The sequence below is a fragment of the Anneissia japonica genome, unplaced genomic scaffold (genome assembly GCF_011630105.1).
Source record: "Anneissia japonica isolate Jap-2015-1 unplaced genomic scaffold, ASM1163010v1 scaffold376_len1572418_cov194, whole genome shotgun sequence".
NCBI classification, from domain to species: Eukaryota; Metazoa; Echinodermata; class Crinoidea; order Comatulida; family Comatulidae; genus Anneissia; species Anneissia japonica.
Genome location: NW_022741166.1, coordinates 1,553,144 through 1,575,963, shown reverse-complemented (window position 1 = coordinate 1,575,963; position 22,820 = coordinate 1,553,144). Strand labels below are relative to the sequence as shown.

Sequence of the window (22,820 nt, the reverse complement as noted above, 5' to 3'; positions counted from 1 at the left end):
ATAACCAAGGAAATATTTATAGATACATCCCAGGTGTGAAGGAAAATAGTGGAACACGAGCTATGCGCCTACTTGATTGTGGAATGTTATAGGGCAGCAAGGCCGTAGCCATGATAAATATAGTGGTCAGGTTGCGAGCGAAGCGAGGAATGAGGCTGGCGCAAGGGGCGCCAAGAGCCCCCGGGTGGGTTCGGGGGCCGAAGGCAGTAGGGAAATTTGTTATTTTTACATTAAAATAGACCAATTTTAATGATGTTCTGTAGTAGTAATCTGATATTGTTGATTTCCCTTTTGACATTGATAATTTTTTTTGGATTATGGCTTTACAAAAATTATCATTAGTGGAGAAAAATTGCAGCGTATGAAAGGTGATGAAAGAAGCGACGGTATGGTTATGATTTTCAATTTACAGAGTGCAAAATTCAAAATGTCTCTAAACGCTATCAAAAAGAAAGTGTAAAGATGGAAAGGAAACCAAAACCACAAAGTAATATATGAAATGAAATTTGAAAAAGTGGATAACCAGATCGTGTTTCAAAGCTAAGGCGTCAATGAGTGTGCACGAATGTTCTGGGAGAAGGAGAAAGCTATGAAACGTGTGTGGCTGGTGGCTGAACCGTGTTCCGTTGAATTGTGCTAGAAAAAAAATAATTGTCGGGGAAAAAACAAAAATACTATTTAATTTATAAACTGTACAATGAAATTTTGCCACTGACAGAGCAGATAATGATGTCAAATTATTGTATAGCATCAGAATATTCATGATCTAAACCTCTTGCAGGTTTTAGTATGTTGGTCCTTGGCATATCTGGTCCGAGGCTTGGTGAAAAATAAATCCAAGTTTCTTAATTAAATCATTATAAATCTTACACTAAAGAGAAGAAAATAATGTAAACTAGCATTAACCCAGACTTCGCAGACATGTGGTTCTTGAGTTATATCAAGAGGAAGTAAAGATACAGGTGGAATTTATCCATTTTCCCCAATCCAAAACCTAATCAATTAACGTGTGGTCTGTCAAAAGTGGTCAGGTTGAAACCTGACCAACCGTACCGGTGGCTACGGCCCCGGACAGGAGGCTCGGTTCCCGTAGACACAGAGAATATTTTTGTCATTCTTAACGCGTCCTACGAAACTCTTCATAAAAAAACGGACACTGTCACTGAATATTGCAAACGTCATGCATGTACGGTACCGGTACTAAACGCGTCCTATCCATTAGCCGACCAGGGACCTCCCTAAGTTTACAGGTACCAGGGAACAAGTTCAAGTTAATTGTTCCCTGCAGGTACCTACTTGCACGCACAGGCGGCGTAGAAAGAGATCCTCCTGCAGTTGGGCTTGCATTGAATGCGGTGCCTCATGATGATATGCGATTGAACAACTACTTTTCCCCATGGGAACATTGTGGAACGTCCTCCAGTGTAGCTCGAATGTCAATGTTGTCAATGTTATTACAATGTCATAAAAAGTGTTCAAATGAAACCATGTAACACTAGTAAACTACACTATGAAACACTAGTATAAATTCATGACTTTGTATCTTTAATTCTGAATAAATATCATTTATTTTCTGGGTAAATAGTTTCATCTGGTTTCAAATAGCAATAATTATGTATAACTTCTTGTGATAAACCAATTATTACTCACTGTTTTTTGAGGTGGACAGTTTCGCCTGGCTATCAGTCAGGCTTCGTCAGAATCAGCGAAGAGTTTCCGCCAATGCTCGATGGTAGCGGGCCGCCCCAACCGTCTTTAATAGTTGATCATATAGGTGCGAGAGGGAACTATTAAAGACGGCTAGAGCAGCCCGCTACCATCGAGAGTTGGCGGAAACCCTTCACAGATTCTGACAAGCCTGACTGATAGCCAGGCGAAACTGTCAACAACAAAAAACAGTGAGTAATAATTGGTTTATCACAAGGAATTATACCTGTCTCTTATACACATCTAGATGTGTATAAGAGACAGTATATATACATATCAAGTCATGAGAAATTAACTAATTTCTCCATGGTTAAGTCAAAAGCAAGTCGGCATACTATAAAGGATTAATAATATATGTACAGATAAATAGTGATAAGGGAAACGACGAAGTGGTGGACTGTGGGAAAGCATTATTTTTTTTTCATCGCCGCTTCCTGTTCTACTCGGTTTTAATCATAGCCCTATGTTTAGCCTTTCAATTATGAACAGCTAATCCAAACTATAGTAATGCTTTCCCAAAATATACGATTAGCTTCTCAAATTGTATATTACTAAGAAACTTTCACAGTATGTTCATTTTATATCAAGCGTTGACGAAAACTACAGGAGTATAGCCAAAATATTCGTTTCAATAAATTTAGTGTTTCTAAAGTCAACACTTTTTTGTATCTGAATTTCTATTACTTATTTTGTATATACGTTTGTGCCTGGACTTTATTTCAACGTTTGGGCCAACGTACGCCCTTTGCTCTTTATATATCATAATTGAGGTTTGAATTTTGTTTAATAAGATGTTATTCGTTTTTTCTCTTTCATTTAATAATTATTGTTGAATTCCCTGATGTTTCCGTTTGCCTTTTCGTTATCTTTTTGACTTTTTGTTCACTTTTTATTGTTATTTATTTAAGTAAGTTTGGACGCACCACTGTATAGTGCGTGCCACTGTTGAAAAAGTGAGAGCCAATAACTGAAACTGATTTTACAAGGATGTTGATGTTACTCTGCATATGCCTAACTTGTATCACTTACTTTGACCGGCAACGAAATGTTTGTAATGAACGCACACGGCAAATCCCATTTCCTCTAGTTTTGGAACGAGTTTCTTAATGACAAATAATTCGTCATCAGTGTCGCCCTTGTACGAGATGAACACGTCGAATTCTTTATCATCTAATAAAATACAGAAGTTTTTGAGTTAAAGAATTTGGCAGAAGTGTGTATGACAACATCACCAGTGGCGGACCTAAGGGGAGGGAATAGGGTGGCTAGCCACCCCCTTTGGTTACCGTTAAACAAATGATCACTCGTCATGTGTGTGTGTGTTTGTGTGTTTCTCGTGGATACATCGTCGCTCACATCACGAACCAACACAATCAAAGTAGATTGTGTTAGTTCGTGAAATCACAGTAGCGCGTCAAAACGAGCGCGTATTGGTTGTCAAGCAATTTTGTATTCTTTACTACACAAAAAGTCCTTAACGACAGCAGCGCGTATTTTGACGCGCTTTTTTGATTTCACGAACTAACACAATTGAATTTAATTGTGTTAGTTCGTGATGTGAGCGACGACATATTATGTGTAGAATAGAAGGCTTTTCAGATGCCATTTCCAAAAAAAAAAAAAAAATAAATAAATAAATGAAATTAAACAAAATCTAATGGGAGGGGAATAAGCGACCTCCGAAAGCCAACCCCCTCCCCCATTTCGTTGCTTCGCACATCGCATTCAGGGGCGGATCCAGAGATGTCCAAAAGGGGGGCCGAAAAGGGGGCCGAAATTTAGGCCGATCGAGACAACAATGTCCTAGGGGGTCCGCGAAATTTGTGTTCAAGACGCCCGAAAATAACATTTGAGGCTTTGTGGGCTATCATTGTTTTCTTTTTCTTTAATTTTTTTACCTCCCAAAGGGGGGGGGGGGGCGGGCCGGCCCGCCCCACCCCCCTAAATCCGCCCCTGACATTATTCACTCCCCTTTGCTAAATCATAAATCCGCCACTGATCACAGTGTGTAGGTCTACTCCTACTTCCCTGTGTGTTGTCCTGCTTTCGTAGAAAGTACGACGTGAACAAGATCTTCTTCCTGTTGTAAATACTCGTCATCTGATTTTAGATTTAAGATTACATTTGCTAGAACTAATTGTTTACAATTTTCTGTTGCAATTATTTCCCTTATGGAACGAGTTACCTCCTGGTATTAGGGAATGTGCAATAAATTCCACTAAATTTAAATATGCAATCAGGCAATATTTTAGAATTAAATTGAATTTTAACTCTTAAACTAAATTTGTATTCTCTTGGTAAATCTAAATAAATAAACTAGAATAAAATAAACATAATATTACAAGGAATTATACTCCTCGCTGGTATTGCATCTATTGAAAATATAACAGCCTGTTATAGTGTACTTTATTCTGAAATCTGATCCAATCTTACCTTTGAAATCTTCAGGTAACGTGAATTGATGTGCAATACGTTGGATTCGGCGGCGATGTCGATACACCATAAACGGGACAACTACCAACAGCAAAAGTGAAATCACAGCCAAGGCTGGTAGAAACGCATACAGCGGAACTCCCCTTTCTTTAATGGAGAATTAATAAAATAATAATAATAATAATAATAAAGAATTGGCTCTATATATAAATTAAAAGGAAAATACTGGAATATAACAATGCTGTGGGACCAATGGGTGGACCTACGGGTAGAGATACAAAAGCTAACGGAAATTAACAGTCAGTCGGAAATAGAGCCAGAGCTTCAGACATCACAGTCCTTCCTCACAGGCAAATGAGTGAGGGTAGAAAAAATATCATATAGTAAATGTGAGAAGACGTACACTAACAAAAGAATGACTATCTCGATCACGATAACGATGGCAAACGACAAGGTGTCGATGATGATGATGATAATAATGATAATAATTATAAAACTAATATTGATAACCATAAAGCACATAATATGAGCCACTTACTACGCACGTTCACCTTTAATATTGCGGATCCTGTACCAATATTATTGCTTGCAAAGCAACGAAGACTGGACTGGTCAAAATCAGTCGAAACATCCGGGATACTGAGTGTCTGCTCATCTATTAGAATGACGTCACCGTTAGGTTTTGAACACTCCCAACGATATGTGATGGGAGTGGGATTACTTGAACCAATACACTGAACTTGCATTCTATCCCCTTCTAGTATATCGACGTAATTCGGCTGAAATTTTACTATAGGTTTAGCTAAAATAATACGAAATATTAAAGTGTTGCAAGTTCAAAATAATGGGTCTGTCATTATATTTTCTTGTGTTCGTCCTATATAAGAAGATGATTGAGGCAATTGTACTCAACATACTTTCAGCCCTCTAGGTTAAAACAATATCAACCAAGGGTAGAAGAACCCGAGAAAAAATCTGATAATATTACAAACCCAAAAACTTACAAGTCACATTCAACCGCATCGATTTCTCTGCGTCACCAAATTCATTGCTTTTTGCTCTACATGTCAGGTATTTCAAATTATCTTCTCGGTTTACAGGAAACGTTATGGTGTTTCTTATTTCGAACAGTGAATCTGTTTCTATCAACTGTAAATTTTGTCGAGCATCATTTAATTCCTCGTCTCCTAATTTCCACTTCAGTTCAGGAATAGGTCTGGCCTTATATACCACACAAGTCACACTGACCAAGGCATCTTCTTTCACAACTAATGTACTGCCATCTAACTCTATCATGGGATATTCCCCAGAAGGCGGTACAACAATTGTTACATAGGATTCAGCAAATGTAATGTCGTCTTTTTCGAACGTATGACCAACAAAACACCTATAAACAGCCTCGTCATCAATATTAGCATGAATTTTAGTCAGTTTTGATTCACCAGTTATGGGGTTTAAGTAAATTGTGAAATTTCCAGTGTTGTTTCGAATGACAGTGCCATCATTAACGGAAGTAGTATTTCGCGTCCACTTAACTGTTCCTGCGTGTGCACGAACTTGACATGTTAGTGTAATATTTGATCCGCAAAATACCGTCTGATTCGTAGGGAATTTTGTAAATGGATTCGGAAGATCTAAGAAGAGAACAAAAAACGCCATTTAGATTTTTATACAGTAAGTAAAGTTCAATATATATCACCAGGATAAACGGTACTCATCCTAAGCTAAATGTATTCTTACCATAAACTATAATATTGACTTCTCGAATTATCGTCTGATTAGCAACGCATTGGTAAACGTCATTGTAGTATTCTGTCACGTTGTTTATATGATAAGCCAATTGAACCGGTCTGGAAAATGTACAATGCGAAAATTGTAGGCCTAAATAAAAATATTGGATAATAATGCCTATTGTCTTCATAATTAGCATATATTACATATACAAAGCCTTATTGACATGCTAATAGATCCAGAGAAATGATTGTGTAGCTTTATATAATTCATATACAGTCTTTCATTCCTTCGTCTAATCGAAAGTGTAAAGCCGGTTGCTCAATGTGATCGTACAACGAAGTGACGCCATCTGCTGATTGTCGGTGACAGTAGTCTGAACGGATCGTCAATCAATCCGTTGAGCGTGCGTCGTGGCATTACGTTCGACAACAGTCGGCCGCACTGTGAGTGCCTGGCTTTAAATTTACGAAGTTTAGCGCCGATCAGTTTAGAGTCGATTATACCTTTGCTCATAATAGCACACGTGCTAAGTCTGTGTGTCTAATTGCAAACATACATTTAAAAAGGTAATAGGCCTATAAAAATAACTATGTAAGTCGCATTACATAATACCTGTAGGCCTATATAAATTACTGTAAATAGATTAACATTTACACATATTTTTGAATCTTGGTAATCATAATTGGAAAAGAAATTACCTTGGGACATAATCTACAGAGAGATATCGTCTTGTAGTATTTTTTAAAACTGTATTATTTCGCTTCCATATGACTGGTAAGTTTGTTTGTGTGAATCCATATGCTGTGCAGTTCACTGTAAGAGGTGTTCCCCATTTAATGTACAAACTCTCAACACCAATTTCCAGATATGGATCGTCTGCAAATGTAATAAAAGAGATTAATTTATTACATAAAAAATCCAAACGATGTATGCGGCCTGATGCGGTATGTCGCGCCTGCTCATGACTGACACTGCGCGTCTTAAACAGCAGTGGTGGACCTTGCCTATCATCCGACTTTGTTTCTACCCCTCCTGTATACTCTTTCAGTTTTGGGACAGGGGATCCAAAAAGAAAACACTACCCTAGGGGGTCCGGGGGTATGGCCCAGGAAATTTTTTGTTTAAACGATCGAAAATAACCTCGATGCGTTTTGGGCGATCAAAAATGTTCTTTCTTCCTTTTTTAAATCCGCCCCTGTAGGAGGTCTGCTTTACCCACCAGAAGCAGAACTGGCAATTAAATTAAATAATCAATGGGGATGGATCCGCTACAGGAGCCAGTGGTGGCGCCAGAGGGGGAGGGCTGGGGGATATAGCCCCGTCGGGGAAGCATTGCACCCCCCCCCCGTCGGGGAAGATGAGTAAAATTTGGCGGGGAATAAACAAATAAAAAAATTATTTACTTTCAGTAAGCTATTTGTGTTAACTTTTCATCACAATAATAATAATAATAATAATAATAATAATAATAATAATAGTTCAATGAGACTAATTAAAAATAATTTCACCTGATATCCGATAAAAACTCACATATATACAAACACTTAGCAAAAAATCATAAATGTAAATCTAATAGTAATAATGCTAATTTCATAATAATTGATCAGGCCAATAATGGATATCAACTAAAACTCAAAGAGGCCCTGCACATTAAATGGGAGAATCCATCATCATTGAACAAGCAGGTACAACGCTACAACATTGCACTTACCTGTTAATAAGGGTTTTTACAATTACAGTACCTCCAATATGGTTTCTTCCATTTTCAATCTCAGCTCAAAAGTCTCATGAATATTAATCACATTATTGTCCACTTACACCACAGCCATATCACACCACTTTCAATTCAATCTATTCTGCTATATTCATTGTCCAAGTTCATCAATTTTAATTGCGTAATTGATTAGAGATGGTCACACCACTAATTCAATTCATTGTATATAAATGGATGTGGAATTCCATACCTTTTAGTTTACTGAAGACGACTGTGGGATACAGTTGAAACATGTCTAAAACCTATTCATTAAAACCTTGGTTCATTGCTTTCAAATTTGTTATAATTTTGATTTCTCTTCGGTCGTATGGCCATATTATTCAAGATTTGAGTCAACATAGTGATGTGAGCAAAAATGATTGTAGAAGGTTTGAGAAACTTCTAAAGAAACTAATGAAAGCTGAAGCAGATCTGAACTTCCTAAACAATAATAATAATAATAATAATAATAATAATAATAATAATAATAATAATAATAATAATAATAATAATAATCTCTTTATTTATACACGGCAAAACTCAAATTCAACATAGAAAATACAATATCAAAAGAAATTGTAAAAAAGTTGTTCTTCCTTGAGTCCGTGGTTCATTCATTAACACAACAACAGCAATGCAACAACAACAACAAAATTAATATAAAATTTAAAATATTAACAATAAATTCATCACAATAAATATTATCAATAATAATAATAATAATAATAATAATAATAATAATAATAATAATAACAGCAGAGAATTACAGATAAAAAACCAATTCAGTTTAAGGTAAAAGAGGATAGCCTCATGATGCTTGGAATACATCGTGATAGGGGAAGCAACCTCGACCTTGACAGCGTGGTTGACAGATTTCATGCAAAAATTCCAAAATGTAGAATTTTACTTTCAAGAATGAGGATTTGAAGATAAAAAGCTGATTTCGACATTAGAAAACATAGCCTACATGAAGTCATATTATAGTAGCTCGATGCCTATCAAATAAGTAATAAAAATTCGTCATAATTCGTCAAATATCCGTGGCTTCCAGGGGGATTCGCCCCCCTGGACCCCCACCGGGGGGCTCTGGCCGGCCCCCTGCCCGGCCAGGCTCCCCGCTTTGTACACAGTGTTAAAATTTTAAAGCTTGTTCTTGAGCCAATACAAATTCTTTCCTGGGATCACTCAAAATGAATACTTCTAAAACATGTAAATATGCATCAGTACTGTACACGTTATACATAGGCCTAAGGCCTAAGCGTGATTTAAAAAAATCTTAAATCCATAAATATCAGGCCAGGTCTTTTAAGATATAAAAATGCGATACTGTATGGTTCAGTTTCGTTTTTATACTTTTGCAAGTTTTGTTTAATAATACTAATACTAATAGTAAAAATAATAATAACAATGATGATCATCATCATCATCATGATAATGACAGTGGCGTAGAAAAATATTTTTCATTGGAGGGGGGATGATTGGCGTGTTGACCAGTGTCGTAACAGGCGCGGGGGAGGGGGTAGGAGGAGGGGGAAAACTGCCCCTCCCCTGACGGGCTTACCGGGCTGGGTAATAAGAGAAAAGAAAGAGGGGAGAGGGTCTCTATTTAAAACTAAGATATCTCTATTAAAAACTAAGATATCTCTATTAAAAACTAAGATATCTCCATTTAAAACTAAGATATCTCTATTTATGATTAAATGACAACTCGGCTCGCCATACTCTTTGCAAGCACATCTAACATCTAAGGAAAGAAGAGCTTAGATTGGTACCAGATAAAATAATTTTGTTATCAACATTAATACATTATGCTAATTTTCATCTTTGTAAGCGCATAGAGAGTGCAAGTTATTTCTGTGACAGTCTTTTGAAGTGTGTAAAGCTCCATTTTATCCCATACATAGTCAAAATATTGGGGGGGGGATGATACAATGGACCATCCCCCCTTGTCAAATATCGAGGGGGGGGATATATCCCCCATCCCCCGGGATCTACACCTATGGATAATGATGACTATAATAATAATTGATAATAATATTAATAGCAATAAAAAGTGAAGAAAATTGTGTTAAATGCGAAAAAAAAAGTTGTGATTTGTTGATCATAATTATTATAGTATAGTTAAAGCTTAGTAAGATAGTTAGGCCTAAGTTGTCCTGGATATTAAGTAGATCAGCGTTCCGCAAAATTTTTACTTCACGGCCTATTTATGATTCCAGGCATCAAGCCGCGGCCCAGCAGCCCAGCCGCGCCAGGGACCAATATACCAAATCTTGGCAAAAACTTTTGATCATGAAGCCTCCATGTATATACAATATTTTGACATCATTATCTGTTCTCTAAGTGATAAGATTTTATTGTATACAAATTAAATATTATTTTATTAAATAAATAATACCGTACATTTTGTGTTTCCCCACCCCCACCCTCCAACAATTGTTGATTGTTTTTTCTTTCTACCATGATTCAACCAAACACGGTTCAGCCACACACGTCATAGCAGGGCCGTAGCCACGAGAAGTGAAATGGTCAGGTTGCAAGCGAAGCGCGAGCACTGATGATTAGGGCTAGGGGCCGCTAAGGGCCCCAGGTCGGGGTTCAGGTTTCCGGGGCCAATAAACTGTAATATCATTGTAAACCATTAAACTGTAATATTATTAACATTAAGCCATTAAACTGTAATATTATTAACACATAACATAAAACATGTACATATCAAAATTATTATGTTTAATCTTTCCTTGTCGATGCTTGCATAAAACGTGATTTGGATCTAACATGATGATATTGATAAACAATCGAAATTTTCTGTACAATATTATGCTAAACATTTACAGAATGGACTTCCTTATGTTGTGGTCATATTAGACTGTAATATTATTATTAAAGAAGTTCATTCAACAAACAACATAAAGTATATACATATCAAATTTATTGGGTTAAAGTTCTCATGTCAGTGCATGCATAAAACGGTTTCCTAATATTTGGATATCTGAGATTGGCAGACGAAATTCTCTATAGTATATACTATATACTAATTTAACCAGTGGACTTCCTTGATTTAAGAAAATATATAATAATGTATATTGAGGTACGCAAAGTTTAGTAGGTTAGACGTTTAAAGGACATGATATTATGTTGTGGTCATATTAGACTAATAATATTAAAAACCATTCAACATAAAAAATATCAAAATTATTAAGTTAAACTTTCTACTTCGGTGCATGAATACCGGTATAACGTAATTTTGAGATTTACATAACATTTGAGAATGTACTGAATATAAAATCTTTTTACATTTTAATCAGCAATCTATCAGAAATACAGGGATTGGTTATACTGTAAAGCCTTCAGAACCCCTGCAATACTAAAACTGGGATGCAACGGGCAGTGAATATTTCATCTTGATTTAGTATAGATGTTTTTTACATATTTTTAATTTTATTTGTTCTTTTTATTTTGTATGGTCCGTATGTTATATTTTCCACATACAGATAAATGAACACCAGAACTGAAATTTTATGGGTTTCAGATTACTATATACAAAACAGATATCATAAATCATCATTGTCCGACTGTGTGCATTGAGCATTTGACGACGACGATAATGGCTCCCAATTCTCAACCGTAACTTAGGCTACTGGCCTCGCTTGACACTTCACAACAAAGGGCCTGTTAATAATCTTGCACAGATTCCTCCTCCTCATCATCGTCATCTTCTTCATCATCATAATTATTAATTTTCCATAGCAAAGTAGTGAAAAAATATGAATTCAGAGTGTATTCAATAATAGACGTCTCATAATACACGAAGTGTATTTCAAAGAATCTAGAAAACAAAAACTTTTCGAATATCTAAAATTTATCTTCCAGCGACAAAACAAGCTAGCTCTTTTCTCATGACCATCCCAATATGGGACCCATCTGTGAGAGTCAGGGTAAACTCTGGATCCGCGCTTGACATGTATTTAATGCTTAAAAAATGTATATTTACAGTATATTTATTTATAGAAAATAATGTTGCATACTAGCACTATCAGGAATAAATATACAGATAAAGGCTCCCGAGTGGGACACAAAACCGCTTATAATTCAAATAGCACGCATCATCTGGCACTTTAGCAGCGTGTGCAAGCGACTCATTCGCTGTAACAGTGAAGCGGCTTTATTAAAAACTATTTTCTCCATGATAAAACGCCTCTTTGTTAATTTTTTTTTCAATTTCCAGACGGCTTCGCGGCCCTCTAAAAATGTTTCGCGGCCAAATTTGGGCCGCGGACCATAGTTTGCGGAACGTCGATCTAGAGGTACTGTTTCCTCAAATTTTCTCACCCCAGCTCCAACCATGGTGTGTCTGAGGTGCTTGTTGACTCGCCACCTTTCAAAACAGATCTGTGCCCTTCCCTGGATATGACATTAATCTCTATCGAGTCGGCTCCTGATGTTTTTAGGATGTGATATTGTTTTTCATGTTAATTTTTCGTGATTATGACTATTCTGGATAAAGAATGTTTTGAGCAGAGGTGGATTCAAGGCCCGCCACCCCCCCCTCCCTTCATTTTTTAAGGAAAAAAAGGAAAAATTTATTCAAATTTAAGTGTGAGAGTGTAATTTCCGGCCATTTATAATACAATTTATATTGCAATTTTCACTTTATCCTCTCAAAACAGTCATAAGAACGTTCAGGTTGCGCTACTTCACAGGGGAATTCGCCCCCTGGATCCCGCCGGGGTCATACGTAATTCGCATAACTGCTCCTCCCCTTTCAAAATCCTGGCTACTACCCTGCTGAATACAGCTCCAATTGGACAGTACATCTGAAGTCAACACCTTTGTTTAATAAATAGTGAAGAAACTGCGTTCTTTAAAGTGCAGATAGTCTATATATGATGTGATACACGGTCTGTGTACACGATGGTAATGGTTAAAATGTGTCTTCCGAAAGATAAATGCAATAGGCCTATAATGTATATTTATGAAGGAGAGTAGATTGATGAAATAGAGACGAAAAGATCCACAAGAACAGTGCCTATACTAAGTATTAAATTCACTAAAATGTAAGAAGTTACCGGTAATGTCTTAAAACAATTTGAACGTACGTTTCTCACAGTAGTCTCCAGCGAATCCCTTTGGGCATATACATGCCCCGTTGAAACTGTGACACTGAATGTTTTGTGTGCAGTTGCATGCGTTACTACATCTCGCTCCATACATACGTGACGGACATCCTATGTTGAAACAACAAAAAGTTATGTTATTATTTTGGTGACGCAAAATCAGCAAATAATGCAGCGGTCTGTCAACTAAAACAGAAATAGGAAAACATGCCAAGCCCGAAACTGTTTCCACACTATCAAATTGTCTTTGACAAAAAGCTGTAGTATGTCCGTATATAGTCAAGATGTGCATATATATGGTCATGATGTGATGTCATCATGACCATATTTATGTTTTTGTCAAATATAATTGACAGGGCATTAGATCAAAACTTACTGCATCAATTCAATTATTACAAACCGATGATGTGGTCCTAACTGGCTGTCATGATCACTAACAGACCTCCTACTTAACAAATCATTCTGGAAGTGTTGAGAGTTATTATAACAACACATATGCAAATTTATCAGTGACGCATATCTACCATGTGAATGCTTAAATAGCTTCACATCTCTCTTTACTACCGACGTATTTCTAACCCGAATGATGTTATTCTTTTTTAACTCTATCTTTGATTAGATGACGTGGAAGCAAGCTCCCGGGTGTTGCATTTCATTGCTATAATTATGATCTGTTGCTCTTTTCACTTTATGTATTACAAACCGTTTTTTGGGAATTAATAATAGGCCTATAGTTGAAAAAATAGTCCTCTTTCTGTTTTGAGTCGGCTTCCTATAATTGTATTGAGCTGTCACTTGCTCATGTTGCGCATAATTATATATACTTCACCTTTATCTGAACTTCAAAATTTTCTTTTTCAACATTCGGTGACGTTTCATTCCTATTTTTTACCTCTTTGGTATATTACATTGTATTGTGGCTGCAGTCTATATTAACATGTTATTACCTTCACAACAATAGGCTAGATATGATATTAATTAATGGTAAAACTTAAAATATTCTTTAAGTGCATTTATTTCTCTTCTCCACACTAGCTTTCACACCTATACCAAAGAAATGTATATTACTCTTGTGCGCTACTGTCGTACGTACATATATGACGTGTTCCCTCTAAACTGCTACGCTGCGCGGTACCGTACATATTCTGTTTGATGTCTTTGAAGTTCACCACTGAAACTTACTCAAGGTCATACGCACTTTGCATATAGGCCTAATATTTCCAATATGATACTAATAATAATACATACCATTGATTTCTATAGTATAAGACACTTTCGGTGTTGCACTGTCTCCGCCAAATTGCGAAAAAAGAGCAGCAGTGCATATTCCTGTAATTCTGCCCTCAGCGACAAGATGTGGGAAGAATGTGTGCATAATCATGCCGTTATCCCATGGCAAGTCAAAGGGAACATTCTCAAGAAAAGGGTCATCGATGAATTCTAGAAGAAAAAATATCAAGCAAACAAATATTTACTACTTTGGCTATACATTATGAAAATATAGATCAACGGTGGTTCCCACAGGACGTAATGGATGCTTTTGCAGCTACGTCGCATTCTACTACTACAACGAAAAAATCCTAATCAGACATTGAAATAACTTGCAACAACTATTAAATTAAAATTATTATTTGTATTTATTATTTTGCAAAAATCTTAATGGTTTGAAACATCCCCATCCCAATTGCCTTCCACTCTTGTTTAATTTCCTTTCTCCTACACTGACATCATTTAATTGTACAAAGACAGTTGTAGGGCATTGAAGAATTGGACTTCATTACTTTACAGTTATATTGTTCCTCTAATAATATGCAATTCCGGAATATAAAAAAAGAAAGATACCACTACAAATATTAATATCAATTCTAGAGGTCGAAACAATATAGGAACGTGCTTTTACCATCGACGAGTATTTACCGCCATTTTCAGGCAATTTTTAATAAAGTAAAAAGAAATTCAAAAGAAAACTAGTCACACTTAATATTCATTACTCTAAACCAAGAAGAGGGGCACGTTATTGTTTGTTGGTGGTCGATGGAAGGTGAAACTTTCAGGTAAGTGTACGTCCATATAAAGAAGTAGGTTCAGATAGGCCTAATGATTTAAACTTCTAGGGGACTTATTGAAACATACCACTGTGACCAAGTGACGTCAAAGTAAACTCAGGAAGCGAAGATTTAATCTCTTGGTCCTGCCATTCACAATGAACTTGTAATGGAGATTTTTTGAGAAAATACTGTAGAAACACGTAACCGTTTTTGATGTACAGGAAAACATGGATACCACCTATAGAAATACAATGTGTTCTGACACGAATATCCATATACAGGTATACATAGTAAATAGTATTAAAATGAAGCTGCGTAATACCGTAAACACGATACAAATAAATAGATAAATAACAGTAATAATACTATTATTATAACAGTGCTAGAATAGGAACGTGATGCTATAATAATCGTATTCTCAAGCATATTGTTTGATAAACAATCTTCTCAGGATCTTATAGTTTTAAACGTCTTTCCATTTCTCTGTTTTCGTCCTTGTTCCTTTTTAAATTTTATGTCTGTACAGTTTGTTGATTATTGATCGATCGAATAAATAATTCAATTGAATTGAATCAAGCACAGCCCTTCAACAAATAGAAAAACAATAAGAATGCTCGAATAAGAACACATTTATCTATTTGTTTGTACATGTACATATATCTATATACTGGTGTATAATGGATTTTTATACATCGTATAAAGTGTTTATGAGGGCCAATGTCGTAGCCAGGATTTTCGAACAGTGCGAGACAATATCAAGGTGGATCAACTTTACGCGTAAATTCAACTAATGTGGACCCATTTTCTTAAAAGTTAACCCATTTTACGCAAAAATTTGAAAAATCTGGGACTATTTTCTTTAAATTATATATTTTAGGCTAAAATGGGAAGTCTGGACCCATTTTCCAAAATGGACTCCTTTTATGCATAAAATTGCATAAATTGAACCCATTTTCAAAAAGTGGACCCATTCTTTTGGACCCATCAACATATTTGTGTGGGACTATCCCAATAGCTGGCTACGACACTGATGAGGGCATATCATATACCGATATGTTATATCACAAGTTATATGTTACGGATTATACGCAGTAGGCCTACGTCCAGGACTACAAGGCTAAGGTCTATTTTTGAAGTCAATAAATTTTCGATTAATTTATTATAAATAAATTTAGTAATGAAACCAATAATCAATGAAATAAGGTGGTAGAAAACGCATAAACGTATTTAAAAAAACCTAGTGTATCGCTCACACATTCCATCCACATAATGAGCTTGACGAACAGGTCGTGGAGGGACTCCTAGGTTAGTGTAGTTCAAGTGCACGGTAGCTAAACTGTTGATCTAAAAAAAAAGTTAAAACACCAATTATCACCTCCCTTTATTGCAAATTTTAAAAGAAAAACCAAATTTATTAAAAACAAAGTAATTCATATATTACGTGTGTGTTTTATCTGATACGTTCGTAGGCCTATCCTATCTATAAATAAATTTTAGCTCTAAATTGTAGAAAAACGCACCTATCTTTTTGATCAGTGAAAGGAGGAAATTTTTTTTAATGTTTGGCAGACGAATCAACAATTAGCAATGAATACATGTTGCGGGAGGCTTGGAATCCCTATGTTCTTAAACCATGGCCTGGTCATTTGCTTTCAGGTCAGTAAATAAGTCTAAAAATAGCAGATTTGACGAGATTTTAGTGGTCACTACTTACAAGTTTCGGATCCGACGGGCTTTCTCGAAAGCATGATAAATCATAGGTTAAGCTTGTAACTACACTTACAATACAAGAGAGACTTACAAGCTTAGAAAACACAGCTACTGAGTATATCATTCTCTCAGGCTCTAATGTTCTGCGTTATAATATGCTCAGGTCGCAGTAGGTTCATGCAGACTGAGAGGTGTAGGATAGGCCGATTAATATAAGCGGTTATTTCCTCATCTAATCTGTTCCGGGTTGTTTACATTTGGTTTCCAAGTACGTTCCAAATATTCCACTACGCCCAGAACGTGGTCGGTAACTGGTATCACAGTATACAATGCAAGTCCCGAAATTAATGTTTGCTATCATTTTGGTGGCAATCATCTGTACATGTTCTTCAGCCCATGGCTACTGTCACCGGCAACGGGATAACATTCAGTCTGAGGTAGGTTAATTATACATACAGCATAGCAAAATTGTAAGTATTTTTTAAGTAATATGCTACAATATAATGGATAGCTACAATTAAATATGTATTTGCGAATAACCGGTTGTTAACCATGTACAAAAATAATTATATCATGCCACTGGCGAGAGAGTCTAAACAAAATAGGGACGAATTTACATGTATTGATGGATATAGATATAATAATGGTTTTAGGTATTTGAAATAAAGTTTCCAAATTTAGATTAAAAGATTGCAAAGCTTTCTGCTGACTACAAACTTTCTTGCACAATTTGCACATTGTTGTTGTTCACGCGGTTTAAAACTGCACAAGGTTCAAATCGCCTTGCACACAATCCAAGCCTCTCATCAATTTGAAAAAGCCGTCCAATATTATGCATTTATGTGGTCTCGTTTCCTAAAATACTGGTACGTCGACTTTTTATTAAAGATGTAATATTAAGTGTACTATTACTGAGGAAATACAGTGATGAACAAAAAACATGAAGACTTGTTGGTATAATTTCCCGCTTTTATTTGTTCTATCATTTTTTTTCCCCGTCAATTTACGCTCACTCTTAGCAATTCGATGTATTGTACACATGATTTTCAATTTGATAACAAATAACATCTTGCACTGTACTGGAACTGTACAATAGAAAAGAAGACATAGACTTGGAGCTCGGAGCAAGTCTACTCAGGACTGCACGAATACCATACCTCGTCTCATTAAAACATATTACCTCATAGTTGTTTAATCAGTTGGTTAGTTGATGCAATAACCTTAATTGATGTTTTTTTTTTAAGAACACTTCCTTGTTATATGCTGATGTCAACATAACAACACTAAACCGAGATTTTGAAACAACCGAAAATAGCTTTGATGTGCTGTATTTCATTGATCAACCATGTGAGAATTCATTCCTACTAAAAAAAGTTTACATCTTCATATACCGATACTTGGTATTTTCTTATGTCTGAGCATTACATAACTTTATATAATGTTTTCATGCTAAGTTAACGGTATAAAAATGCATGTACTAGACCTAGCATGTTTGCAGCTGTAGCAGTAGTAGCAGCACAGCGGTAGTTCGCTAGTAGTAGCACAAGGAAACAGTTAAGCTCTTAGGTAGTGCTGTAGCACTGAATCTATAGCAGCAGTGGAACTCTAATAGTAGGCTAGTAGAGCCTAGTTGTTGTAGCGTCTATCATAGTTACCGTATCCATGAAAAGAAACTTTTAATAATTACAGGTACTCTAAACATCTATATGAACATTAAAAATGTAACTCTATCGGAATCCTTTTCCGAAGCGATCCCCAATCTTATAATGCAGTGCAAGATTCCTGATCCATTAATTCCTTGAATTGCAATGGAACATGTACGTGTAAGGCCGGGGTCCAGTGTCACAGCTTCAGTAGTGAATGTTTGTGTCCGAGAGGCCTACAGGGTGAAACATGTGATGAACGTAAGTTATTCTTTCATGTACATGGTGTTATGGCTGTCTCTTATACACATCTAGATGTGTATAAGAGACAGCTTCCTTGTTATATGCTGATGTCAACATAACAACACTAAACCGAGATTTTGAAACAACCGAAAATAGCTTTGATGTGCTGTATTTCATTGATCAACCATGTGAGAATTCATTCCTACTAAAAAAAGTTTACATCTTCATATACCGATACTTGGTATTTTCTTATGTCTGAGCATTACATAACTTTATATAATGTTTTCATGCTAAGTTAACGGTATAAAAATGCATGTACTAGACCTAGCATGTTTGCAGCTGTAGCAGTAGTAGCAGCACAGCGGTAGTTCGCTAGTAGTAGCACAAGGAAACAGTTAAGCTCTTAGGTAGTGCTGTAGCACTGAATCTATAGCAGCAGTGGAACTCTAATAGTAGGCTAGTAGAGTATTTGCCTAGTTGTTGTAGCGTCTATCATAGTTACCGTATCCATGAAAAGAAACTTTTAATAATTACAGGTACTCTAAACATCTATATGAACATTAAAAATGTAACTCTATCGGAATCCTTTTCCGAAGCGATCCCCAATCTTATAATGCAGTGCAAGATTCCTGATCCATTAATTCAAACAAGCGTTCCGTATTCAGCGATAGTACGCGTTGGAAATCGCTCGGTAAACGGTACGTGGTTTGGTTTTTTTTTAAATCTTAGATTTATGTTCCCACTAGGCTTTAACTATGTTTAAAAATGTTTATTAAGACCAATCAATGTTTTATGTATCTCTTAAGCATTATCTTTAGTAACAGAGACATATTTGGAATGCTGATTCAGGATGCATTGTCATCATTACAACCAGTCACTACCATCGTCGTCATCATCATCATACATTTTCTCCATTATCACCACAAATCACCAACACCGTCACAACCATCACCGCTAGTACCAATAGTACCATCACCATAACGGGCATAATCATCAATCATAACCATCATCATCACCACCACCATCCTATAGGATGGCTATAGCCATCATCATAATCATGATCATCATCATTATCATCATAACCTTAAACCATCATCATCATATCACCATCATTACGCCACCACTATTTGATCATCAACAGCATCGCCTGCTTTAGATTCAAATATTGTCTTAAAATGAATATAGTAATTTTCTATTCCCTTACTTGTTTGTAAAAAAAAGCAGGACTAAATTGTTATCATTATTGTTGTCACATATTGCAATATTTATTTTTTTAATTGATTTATTAAAAGTTTTGATAAAGTGCGACAGGAAATAACATATTAAACTAAACAATAGTTTATGTATCACTCTCATAATTTACGTTGGTATATTTCAGAAGGGCCCGTGTTACCGAAGCATGACTTACCGGATTGGTTTGACGATTTGGTAATTCAGTTTTATTTTGAAAATCTTTTTGCGAAGGAGCATATTGTTGAAAGCTGTTTTCTGATGCTAAGACAAATACAAAATACAAAACTTGCAACTAGTTCTTTCAATATCCAAGTTTTAGGTAATTATTTAACTATGTTTACATGATCAGGTAGATGTTATAGCATTGAGAAAATGTATTTCCCAACGAGTTCCATCTTCTCAGACAAGGGGCAACACCCACCTAAGACACACCATGGTTAGAGCAATTTTAAGAATATGTACCCCTAGATGCCCCATAATGGCTCTCACACAGCCCCATAGCTAAGTAGGCCAGAGGGCCATGCCCCTTGCTAAATGTTTGGCCCACTATAAAAATCAAATTGATAATTGGATATGAAAAAATAAAAATAAAATAATGAGCAACAAATATATATACAGTTGCTACATCCATATTTTATATTCAGTCCCAGCCCACTGGGTGTAGCCCTTCTAATACTTGGCCCCCTGACGAATTACTGACCGAGGTGACATTGGTCTTTGACATTTTCTTCCGAAATTTTAATGGTGTCTTTCTTTGATTATTATGTACAATTCCACTAAATTTTATGATGATCCATTCATTGGGGTTTGCGTAATTTTTATGACAAACTGAAAGATATACAGACAGCAGTGTATACATAGCCTTCTTGGCGGGGTAATAAAAATAAAAGGCATTATGCTTACAAAGGATCAGGGCTACATACAATTTGTGACTTTGCCTACAAACATTATGTTTGTTGTAGGTTGTCCGCCACAAAAGTTTGGCTTGAATTGCAATGGAACATGTACGTGTAAGGCCGGGGTCCAGTGTCACAGCTTCAGTAGTGAATGTTTGTGTCCGAGAGGCCTACAGGGTGAAACATGTGATGAACGTAAGTTATTCTTTCATGTACATGGTGTTATGGCGCTTACTTTATCTCTCATTTCCAATATTCTGTGCATGTAACATTTGCAATAATATGCTTTCAACACATGACTCAAGACCTCAAGACTTACTTTGTATATATATTTGATATTAAATCTTCCATTGTTTAATCCTGCATGTTATCGATATAAGTTCTGTACGGTTTCAATTTAAATCGTTGTTAGCAATAATAATTGTAAAATTATAGCTTTGTTGTTGCATCAGTCTGCTTAGCAAACATAATTGAAAATTCCATGTTTGAACATACAATTGTTTTCAAATTCAATATTATGGACCAACAGTCAGTCCGGTTTTGGATGTGAGGTCACCAAATGATGTATACCTTGTTTGGGGGTCAGATTATGAGCTGGTTTGTACTTCTCATGGCATTGCCCACGCCGACCTACAATGGATAAAGGCTGGGGAAAAGTTAGATGTCAACACAACGACTATTCCAGAAAGTTATTTGCCTCAGTAAGTGTTCAGAATTATAGCGGTCGCTCTCCTATAAAATCAAGAAAGGGATCGTTTGAGTGCAACATTGATTACGTGACATAAAAAACTACCGTCTTTGGATTGCTTATGACTCCTATTACTTCAGTGACGATAATGACGATGATATGATGTTGATGATGATGATAATCATGACAATGATAATAATGGTAATGACGACTACGTCAACGACGATATGATGCTGATACTGATGATGGTGATAAAGAAGTTGATATTGATGATGGGGATGATGATGACGACCATGTTGATTATGATGATGATGATATCTTTATTTACTTGACGGTATGTTTTTTTAATGATCAATAAGTTAATGACGCATTCCGATACTTTAATATATTGTATGGAATGATAATTTAAAAAGTATTTAGTAACACAGACAGGTTAATGAGTGTGCGTATGTAATGAATCGTATTAGAACTGTAGATTCTTGGAGAACAGAGGCGGATTCAAGGGGAGGCCTAGTGCCCACCCCCTATTTTTTTTTTAAATTGTAAAAAAAATTGAAAGAAAAAAGAAAAAAAGAAAATTACACTCAAATTTTAAGCCTGAGATTGCCATTTCCGGAATTCTAGAGGTGACATAATCGTAAATGTTCTTACCTCAGCCCCAACCATGGTGAGGTATGAGGTGGTATAGACCTTCCATCTCTCAGAGTCCCTCCCTGGGCCTCCTGCTCACCTGCTCACCCAGATGTCTGTAGGCAAGTTGGCCTGTCAGTTGAAAGCCTCTTCACTAGTGCCCTCCACTCAGATTTATCTTAAGTCAAAGCCTTGATCTCTGCAAAGCTTTTTCTCTCCCATTTGGTGATATCTTTGATCTGATCTTCCCATCGTTTCCTAGGTCGGCCTGTTGGTCTTTGGTCTTTTTGTTTTTGGTTTCCAATTATACATTCTTCCAATGCCATTCCTGGAGTCTGGCATTCTCAGAACATGACCATACCACATGAGTTGTTTTGCTGTAACTAAGCTTCAGGCCCGCCTTGGTAAGTTCAGTGTCCCATTGGTTCATGATGTTTTGAAGTCGTGTGATACTTTCCCCTGTCTGTGCTACGTCGTCAGCATGGTGTACGATAAGAATGGCCCCGGAAAAAATGGCCCAGGAAAAAATGGCAAAGGAAAAAATTGCTCCGGAAAAATGGCCCCGGTAAAAATGGCCCCAAATGACAGAGTAGGTAAAAATGGCCCCAATAATAAAATTCTGTATTAAAACTGATTTTTTAAAAAACATTATATGCATTTTTTAAACTGAAATATTTTAGTTTTTAAAAGGAATCTAACATCAAATAAATTGCCATTTACATTTTACTTTTTGCAGAAATTACATATTCAATGATAAAATATTCAAAGATAAAAAAAAGCCATGAATAACACTTTTTTTTCCATTTAAATGTTAAAAATTAGCAACAACATAATCAATAAATCAACATAAATCATGCATTTATTAATACTAAAATAATTTATTTGTGGCCAATTTCAAGTAAGCGGAATCACAATTTTCCAGAAATTCAATCCGGGTATTGGTAAACCCCACAAACAATGAGTTTATATGAACATCAAATTATTA

The 22,820-nt window shown here is 36.0% G+C and overlaps 2 protein-coding genes across 2 annotated transcripts in view; one reads left to right on the top strand and one right to left on the bottom strand.

Moving 5' to 3' along the window:
- Positions 1-2,579: 2,579 nt before the first annotated feature.
- Positions 2,580-16,670, bottom strand: LOC117118653. The gene is made up of 11 exons (XM_033263315.1): positions 16,507-16,670; positions 16,046-16,136; positions 14,878-15,030; positions 13,993-14,184; positions 12,727-12,855; positions 6,573-6,750; positions 5,881-5,990; positions 5,145-5,774; positions 4,679-4,942; positions 4,141-4,287; positions 2,580-2,877 (listed from the first exon to the last, which is right to left on the bottom strand). The coding sequence occupies exons 1-11, from the start codon at positions 16,624-16,626 to the stop codon at positions 2,729-2,731; spliced, it is 2,163 nt and encodes a 720-aa protein (XP_033119206.1). The 5' UTR covers positions 16,627-16,670; the 3' UTR covers positions 2,580-2,728.
- Positions 16,671-16,804: 134 nt separating this feature from the next.
- Positions 16,805-22,820, top strand: part of LOC117118603 — a gene marked incomplete at its 3' end in the record, with an annotated part of 12,640 nt that continues 6,624 nt past the window's right edge. The window contains exons 1-7 of the mRNA XM_033263232.1: positions 16,805-16,939; positions 17,747-17,849; positions 18,192-18,262; positions 18,996-19,086; positions 19,767-19,940; positions 20,584-20,712; positions 21,047-21,218. Coding sequence (XP_033119123.1) covers positions 16,832-16,939; positions 17,747-17,849; positions 18,192-18,262; positions 18,996-19,086; positions 19,767-19,940; positions 20,584-20,712; positions 21,047-21,218 — 848 coding nt within the window. The remainder of the gene's footprint in view (positions 16,940-17,746; positions 17,850-18,191; positions 18,263-18,995; positions 19,087-19,766; positions 19,941-20,583; positions 20,713-21,046; positions 21,219-22,820) is intronic.

What these genes read in the sequence shown, in the direction of transcription:
- LOC117118653 (XM_033263315.1), bottom strand. Translation starts at nt 16,626, where the DNA reads ATGATATACTCAGTAGCTGTGTTTTCTAAGCTTGTAAGTCTCTCTTGT. An exon ending in TTATACTATAGAAATCAATG is followed by an intron (nt 12,856 to 13,992) that starts GTATGTATTATT and finishes GTTTCAACATAG; the next exon opens with GATGTCCGTCACGTATGTAT. An exon ending in AGTCAATATTATAGTTTATG is followed by an intron (nt 5,775 to 5,880) that starts GTAAGAATACAT and finishes TTCTCTTCTTAG; the next exon opens with ATCTTCCGAATCCATTTACA.